Below are 8934 nucleotides of genomic sequence, written 5' to 3'. Positions count from 1 at the left end.
TATATATATATATATATATATATATATATATATATATATATATATATATATATATATATATATAAAACGCTAAACCTGTCGTTCGTAGTTAATTGTGGGAGAGAGCAAGAGCGAGAGCGAGAGAGAGAGAGAGAGAGAGAGAGAGAGAGAGAGAGAGAGATAGAGAGAGAGAGAGAGAGAGAGAGAGAGAGAGAGAGAGAGAGAGAGAGAGAGAGAGAGAGATAGAGATAGAGATAGAGATAGAGATAGAGATAGATAGATAGATAGATAGATAGATAGATAGATAGATAGAGAGAGAGAGAGAGAAATGGTTTGTCCCGGCTATTCAAATTCATAGAATAAAATGCGGAAGATGTTTTTTGTGTATTAATCTGTACATTTTAAGGCATATTTATTCTATTTTTCATAACAAAAAAGAATATTTTTTTTTCTTTGCTGCTGTCAAAAAGTATCATTGCACAAATTGTATATTTTGCAGATTGATTAATAAATCAAGACAATTACTGCCGTTGACGTTTAAAATATTCCTCCCTATTAGGATTTCCATTTTCCTACCATTTTACGGCTTGAAAATAAAACTGGCTCTTGAAAATATGTGCATAAATATGAAGTAATAATGACTTTTTTCTGTTATTGCAAAAATTGTTAGCCGCATACAAAAAAAAAAAAAAAAAAAAAAGAAATACCATACTGACTCTCAGAAAAAAATAAAATTGTAACATTGGCCAAACTGACACTTCGAGCTGGCATGTATTCCAAATACAGCCATTTGTGGTAATCACGTTGGGATATATGATTTGTCAGTGCCTTTGGTATTCGAATCAAAACTTGTGTAGCATTCATAACAAATCTAAGACAATATCCATTATAACACTCACAGAGAAAAAAAAAATCGGTGGAAAGCCAATCTCAAAACACTTTTTTTTTTTTTTTTTTTTTTTTTTTATTGGCCCTTCTTTCTCTCGGCCCTAGAAATATAACTGACATTAAGAAACGGCTAATGCAACAAAATTGAAAAGCCGTTCATAATTTCATCCTGTTGTCTCACTTTTGGATATTCCTTTCTACATATGAAGTCATTTTACACGTTGACACAGCTTTTCTTTCGGAAACTGAAAGGAAAACTGAACTAGCTGCAACAAATTAATGATAGAATTTTGACAGAATTTCAAATCAGAGCTTCAATTTCCAGATTATTTCAGCAACTGATGATGAAAGAATCTTAAAGAAATAAAACGGAAACGTACAAATCCTGAAGGTAAACTGAAAGATACAAAGAAAAAAATGGCACCTCGTAAATATACAGTGTACGTCTTCCCGAAGAATCGTGGTTAGTGTACTGTACATGTGCATATTTCCGAAGGATAGTAATATCTTAACAGAAGACCTGTCCTTCGACTGACCAGGCGAGGTCTAGGATGATGTTTATCCAAAATACATACATGAAATACGTAAAAAGCTTCATATGTGGTTAAGATTTTTTTTCTTCTTTATTCAACTATTCATTATTATCATAATTAGTATAATTATTCCTATTATCATTATTGTTATCATTATTATTATTACTATTACTATTATCACTATCATTATTATTACCATCATCACCATCACCATCATCATCATCATCATCATCATCACCATGACCATGACCATGACCATCATCATCACCATCACCATAACCATCATCATCATCATCACCATCACCATCATCATCATCATCATCATCATCATCACCATGACCATGACCATGACCATCATCATCACCATCACCATAACCATCATCATCATCATCACCATCACCATCACCATCATCATCATTATCATTTACCATTTTTGAAAGTATAAACAGCGTGGATTTGCTCTTTGACTTTACATAATCCCTGCGGAACTCTACGGACCTCCCCGCCAGATTTCACTACCTTTTCTTTTCTTTCCTTAAGCTTGTCATTTTGATCACTGAAAAGGACATCAAGTGGCAGCACGCTACCCTTTTCCTTGTTGGGTTTGGATTTGTGTGATAAACATGCCCGAGAGGTATTTTAAGATAAACCTATAGTATTAAAATATAGCAAAATAATCTCTGTGGATTATGAAGAAAAATCATATGGTTATACTTAACAAATACAAGATTTATACTTCGACTGACCAAACGAGGTCTAAGATGATGTTTATCCAAAATACTTACATGAAATATGTTAGGATCTTCATGTGCGGTTAAGAGTGAATTTTTTTATTTAGCTGTCTATCCATCATCATCGTGATTATTATCATTATTATTGTTGTTATTGTTATTTTCATCAGCACTATTATTACTATTATCATGAACATTATTATTATCATCATTATTATCATTGTCATCATCATCATCATCATCATCATCACCATCACCATCACCATCATCATCACCATCATCATCATCATCACCATCATCATAACCATTACCATAAACATCACCATCACCATCATCATCACCATCACCATCACCATCATCATCATTATCATTTACCATTTTTGAAAGTATAAACAGCGTGGATTTGCTCTTTGACTTTACATAATCCCTGCGCAACTCTACGGACCTTCCCGCCAGATTTCACTACCTTTTCTTTTCTTTCCTTAAGCTTGTCATTTTGATCACTGAAAAGGACATCAAGTGGCAGCACGCTACCCTTCTCCTTGTTGGGTTTGGATTTGTGTGATAAACATGCCCGAGACGTATTTTAAGACAAACCTATAGTATTAAAATATAGCAAAATAAGCTCTGTGGATTATGAAGAAAAATTATATGGTTATACTTAACAAATACAAGATTTATACTTCGACTGACCAAACGAGGTCTAAGATGATGTTTATCCAAAACACTTACATGAAATATGTTAGGAGCTTCATGTGCGGTTAAGAGTGAATTTTTTTATTTAGCTGTCTGTCCATCATCATCGTGATTATTATCACTATTATTGTTGTTATTGTTATTTTCATCAGCACTATTATTACTTTTATCATGAACATTATTATTATCATCATTATTATCATTGTCATCATCATCATCATCATCATCATCATCATCACCATCACCATCATCATCATCATCATCATCATCACCATAACCATAACCATAAACATCACCATCACCATTATCATCATTATCACCATCACCATCATATCATCATTATCATTTATCATTATTGAAAGTATAAACTGTAGCGTAGATTTGCTCTTTGACTTTACATAATCCCTGCGCAACCCTACGGACCTTCCCGCCAGATTTCACTACCTTTTCTTTTCTTTCCTTAAGCTTGTCATTTTGATCACTGAAAAGGACATCAAGTGGCAGCACGCTACCCTTTTCCTTGTTGGGTTTGGATTTGTGTGATAAACATGCCCGAGAGGTATTTTAAGACAAACCTATAGTATTAAAATATGGCAAAATAAGCTCTGTGGATTATGAAGAAAAATTATATGGTTATACTTAATAAATACAAGATTTATAATTCGACTGACCAAACGAGGTCTAAGATGATGTTTATCCAAAACACTTACATGAAATATGTTAGGAGCTTCATGTGCGGTTAAGAGAGAATTTTTTTTTTATTTAGCTGTCTATCCATCATCATCGTGATTATTATCATTATTATTGTTGTTATTGATATTTTCATCAGCACTATTATTACTATTATCATTAACATTATTATTATCATCATTATTATCATTGTCATCATCATCATCATCATCACCATCACCATAATCATCACCATCATCATCATCATCACCATCATCATCATCATCATCACCATCACCATCACCATCATCATCATCATCATCATCATCATCATCACCATCATCATCACCATCATCATCATCATCATCATCATCATCATCATATCATCATTATCATTTACCATTTTTGAAAGTATAAACAGCGTGGATTTGCTCTTTGACTTTACATAATCCCTGCGCAACTCTACGGACCTTCCCGCCAGATTTCACTACCTTTTCTTTTCTTTCCTTAAGCTTGTCATTTTGATCACTGAAAAGGACATCAAGTGGCAGCACGCTACCCTTTTCCTTGTTGGGTTTGGATTTGTGTGATAAACATGCCCGAGAGGTATTTTAAGACAAACCTAATGGTAATAAAATATAGTAAAATAATCTCCGTGGCTTATGGAGTAAAATTATATGGTTAACAAATACAAGTTACAGAAATGTTGTAATTGGGGTAAAATCAATGCTGCTCTAAATCCAGTACACAAATCAAAGCAGAATAAAGCTACATTAAACAACAATAGATTCGAAACCACAGGCAGTAAATGTAATGAAATTCAATATTCCATTTAGATAAATATTCAAATTGATATAAAACTAAATAAAATGGCTCTGATAAAATAATCCAAGTACGGCCTCTGCATTTTGATGTGGGCGGAGCAATCTACACAGAACAAAGCTAGTATAATAACTGTAATATACTGCAGTCTCACCTAACTCTGGTTCCGAATTAAAACCATCTAAACAGAAAACGAAAGTGATGAACTGGACTTAAAAGCAAGACCGTCTTATCCGCATTCATCCAAAATACTTACTTTGTTTAGAATTTATTTTTTGCTTAATGTAGTTTTATTTTGTTTTGATTTGTGTATTGGATTTACAGCAGCATTAGTTTTACTTCAACTACAACATTCCTCGTAAAAGCCTTTCTCTCCTTGTGCCTTTGGTTCAAGTGGCGTTTGCTTCCTCACCTTGACCTCGAAGCGATTAATATTAAAGAAACAGCGTCTTCCCCTTCTGCGAGACCGAGTGTGGCGTTATTCATTCATGATATACTGACGCATGAAACACCGCATCCCAAGGCGCCAGATCCGTTTCCAGGTACAAAGTGACCACGAAGCGAGGTGTGAAGGAACTTCCTCGCGGGAGTTGTGGAGGCCAACGAGGAAAGACACCCAGTCCACCTGTAGGAATGGACTGCAACCGAAGTATCAGAGACAGAGAGAGAGAGAAAGAAAGAGATAGATAGATAGATAGATAGATAGATAGATAGATAGATAGATAGATAGATAGAGAGAGAGAGAGAGAGAGAGAGAGAGAAATATTCACAATTCATAACCCGGAGTTGCATTTGCTTGGCCAGCACCCTATGAATATGGCTTAAATCATATGCAAGAGAAGGTTCAAGCCAGTTTTCTGGATTTCCTTTGGGTTGCCTAGGGAGAACAGTCGGAGAAAAAACAAAATTTATTCACAAGAAGGAACTAGAGGCTCAGCGGACAGCTGTTAAAATGTCACCTAATTCACAGATATGAATTTACTCATAACAGTAAACAAGGTGCTTGAGTCGCGGGCAGCTAGATCAGCACCGTTATTCATGCAGCAAATAACTTAAGGCGGTATTCTAGCTGTTCGTCTTCAAAAAGCCATACAATGCAATACACGGAATCCCTAAGGTCGGAGTTCTAGATGTTCGTCCCGAGGCTCACTAGGAAAAAATAGCCAGAATTTTGGCAGCTTCTTACAAGGTACCGAAAAAAAGAACGAAAAAAAAAAAAAATACAGGAACGTCTTAAAACAGGAGCTGCGAATACTCGACACTCGACCCACTAGAAAAGTAATCTAATCCCCACCCAGAAAGAAGAAGATAAATCTGGAGTTCCCGCTGCTCTCCCCAAGACCCACTTAAACAAGCCGGACTTTCGGCTGCTTAGCCTGAAACCTACGAGCAAAAACTACAAAGTTGATGCTCAGCAAGAAGCAGAAGTTCGAGTTTGGTTGTTTGGCTTACGACCCACGAGATAAGCCCCGGAATTCACATGTAGGAAGAGGCTTTACCCGGAGTTCCAGCTGCTTGGCTCTCGGCTTACTTTAAAAGCCACCTGATTCACATGCAAGGAGAAACTTAACGCCTGATAAGAGAGAGGGAGAGAGAGAGAGAGAGAGAGAGAGAGAGAGAGAGAGAGAGAGAGAGAGAGAGAGAGAGAGAGAGAAAGAGAGAGAAAGAGAGAGAGAGAGAGAGAAAGAGAGTGAAAATAAAGAGAAAGAGAATGATAAAGAGAATTAGGATAAAACTAAAAACGAACAAGAGAAAAAAAAGATCAAACCAACCTTCTAACAGCGACAACAACACCAGAAAAAACACACAAAAACAAAACAAAACAACCCCCCCCCCAAAAAAAAAAAAAAAAAAGGATTGCGTAGCGTAAGACGAACAAGCAGACCTGACGCCCGACACTCACCGCCTCTCCACAATGACGCGGATTCGCAACCCTAATGTGAAATTTCCGCCCAGCCCGAGAAAAAAAAAAAAAAAAGCGAGAGCGAACGGGCTTATCATCTTCGCCTCTGTGGGTTGTGTGTGAGTTGAATATCACGAGGCGTCGGGTTGTAATTACGTTTGCTTGGAGGTTCACGGTCCGAGAAGGGGGGTCCTTTCTCTCTCTCTCTCTCTCTCTCTCTCTCTCTCTGCTCTCTGCTCTCCTCGCTCCTCTCTGTCTGTGTTTGTCTATGTTTCGGTCTGTTTGTCTGTTTCTAGTCCGTCATTTGTCTATCATCGTTATTACTATTGCCATTATCGTTTTTATTACTTTCGCCATCATCATCATCATTATCATCATCTTCATCGTTATAATCCTCATGATTATCATTATTATCATCATTATTATTATTATTACTATTACTATTATCGTTATCACTATAATACAAGTTATTATCATCATAGTCATATTATTTACCCTATTTTTTTAATTTTTCATGTGAAGGATGGTAATTAGGAGAAATGCTAAAATAAAATAAAACGAAATAACAACGAATAACAAGCAATCATAATTATTATTGTTTTGTCATCATCATCATTATTATTGTCATTATTATGATTATTATTGTTATTATTATTATCATTATTATTATTATTGTTATTATTATTATTATTATTAATGATATTATTATTATCATTATTATTACTATTATTATTATTATTATCATTATTATTACTATTATTATCATTGCCATCATTATCATTATTATTACTATTATTATCATTGCCATCATTATCATTATTATTTATTATCATTATCATTATTTACTATCATTATTATTATTATTTATTATTATTATTACTATTATTATCACTGCCATCATTATCATTATTATCATTATTATTTTTATCAATATTTATCTTCTTTCACTGATTTTATTGAAGCCTAATTTGCCAAGGTATTTGCAATAACCCTTGATATTCTTCGGTATATAAAATGATACTTTCTGCTTCTCTCTTTCCGTTTATGTCTATTTTTCTATCTATTTTCATGTCTATCTATATATTTTTATATATATCAGGGCTTATGTATACCATATGTTTTTTTCTTCTAGTTAGTTATACTGTTTGTTTCTGTTTAGTATATAGGTGTTCAAGGCCAGAGCAACAATAATAAGCAACAATGGTAATAATGACAGTGGTAATAATGGTAACAATTATAATAAAATAATGATGACGGTGTGTGTTATAGTTTTTTTTTCTTTTCGTTATTTCTATTCTATTCGCATTCTTACTTTCATAATCATTCTTTAGTCTTAATTTTCCTTTTCCTTCTTCTTTTCTTGTTTTTTCGTTTTTCTTGTATTTTTTCTCTTTTCACTTTTTTTTTTCTTTTTCTCTTTATTCTCTTTTCCCTTTGTTAATTTTGTTCTATTTTCATTTTCTTTTCTTATTCTTTTTATTCTCTTTTCCCTCTCTTCATTTCGTTCCAATTTTCATTTTCTTTTCCCTTCCTTTCTTCTTGTATATAATCTAAAACAAACAGACACGCCACCTCTAAAATTACCTATTCATAAATAGATAAACAAACAAATAAAGGATTAGATAAATGAATAACACAAAGTAAGCAAATAACAAATAAAAACATAGACAGATGAATGAATAAAGAATTAGATAAACGAATAACACAAAGTAAGCAAAGAACAAATAAATACATAGACAGATGAATAAATAAAGAATTAGACAAACGAATAACACAAAGTAACCAAATAACAAATAAATACATAAACAGATAAATAGATAAAGGATTAAATAAATGAATAAATAAACCATACACGGGCTGTATTTCCGAGAATCCAACGATCGTCCATAGAATCTTATCATACAGAAGGCCTAAAGAAAATCTCCCAAACAAGCTACAATACACGGAACTGCTTAGACAAGTGTAGGCCTATTCGTCTTTAGGCTCAGGTAGGCCTAGGATTATTTTTTTTCTTTTTGTGATGCTTTTATTTTTTATTAATAGGATGATGAAAATGCTGGTAATGGTGAGGGTTATGATGCTACTATGTAACGATAACAGCCATTGTAAAGAGTAATGATAATATTGATGATTATGATATTGGTAAGATGATGATGATGATGAAGATCATAATGATGATAGTAATTAAGATAATCATAATGATAACAATTATTATTATCACTATCATTATCCTTATTATAATGATAATAGTGATGATGATGATTATAATGTTGATAATGATAACAATCATGATAATGATATTTATAACGATCACTGATAACATAATAATAATCGTAATGATCAGAATTACTATCATTATCAATACTATTTTTATCACTGATAATAAATTTAGTAGTAATATCAAAAATATCAATAATGATAGTGAAAATGAGAATCAGAACTAGAATCAGAATAAGGATAAGGATAAATAAAAGAATAAGAAGAAAGAAAAAAAAAAAGCATTAGTATTATCAACAGAACTATCTTTAGCAAGAACGATACCACAACACCATCAATAATAATAATAAAAAAAAAAGAAACTAATATAAGAAAAAAAAACCACAATCATTATTATCATCGCCCTTCCCATAATCAAAGGCGTCCCTTTAATGATCTCTTTTCGCTCCTGTTGCAGGCTGGGTTGCGTCCTGGCAGGGGGGTTCCATGGCAAGAC

General features: G+C 33.4%; 1 protein-coding gene across 1 annotated transcript in view; it reads left to right on the top strand.

Moving 5' to 3' along the window:
• Positions 1-8934, top strand: part of LOC113800271 (uncharacterized) — a 191501-nt gene that overhangs the window by 176788 nt on the left and 5779 nt on the right. Inside the window, exon 3 of the mRNA XM_027351054.2 lies at positions 8896-8934. This exon is cut by the window's right edge and continues 88 nt beyond it. Coding sequence (XP_027206855.1) covers positions 8896-8934 — 39 coding nt within the window. The remainder of the gene's footprint in view (positions 1-8895) is intronic.

Source organism: Penaeus vannamei, chromosome 27, assembly GCF_042767895.1.
Source record: "Penaeus vannamei isolate JL-2024 chromosome 27, ASM4276789v1, whole genome shotgun sequence".
NCBI classification, from domain to species: Eukaryota; Metazoa; Arthropoda; class Malacostraca; order Decapoda; family Penaeidae; genus Penaeus; species Penaeus vannamei.
This window is presented reverse-complemented; position numbering and strand designations above follow the sequence as displayed.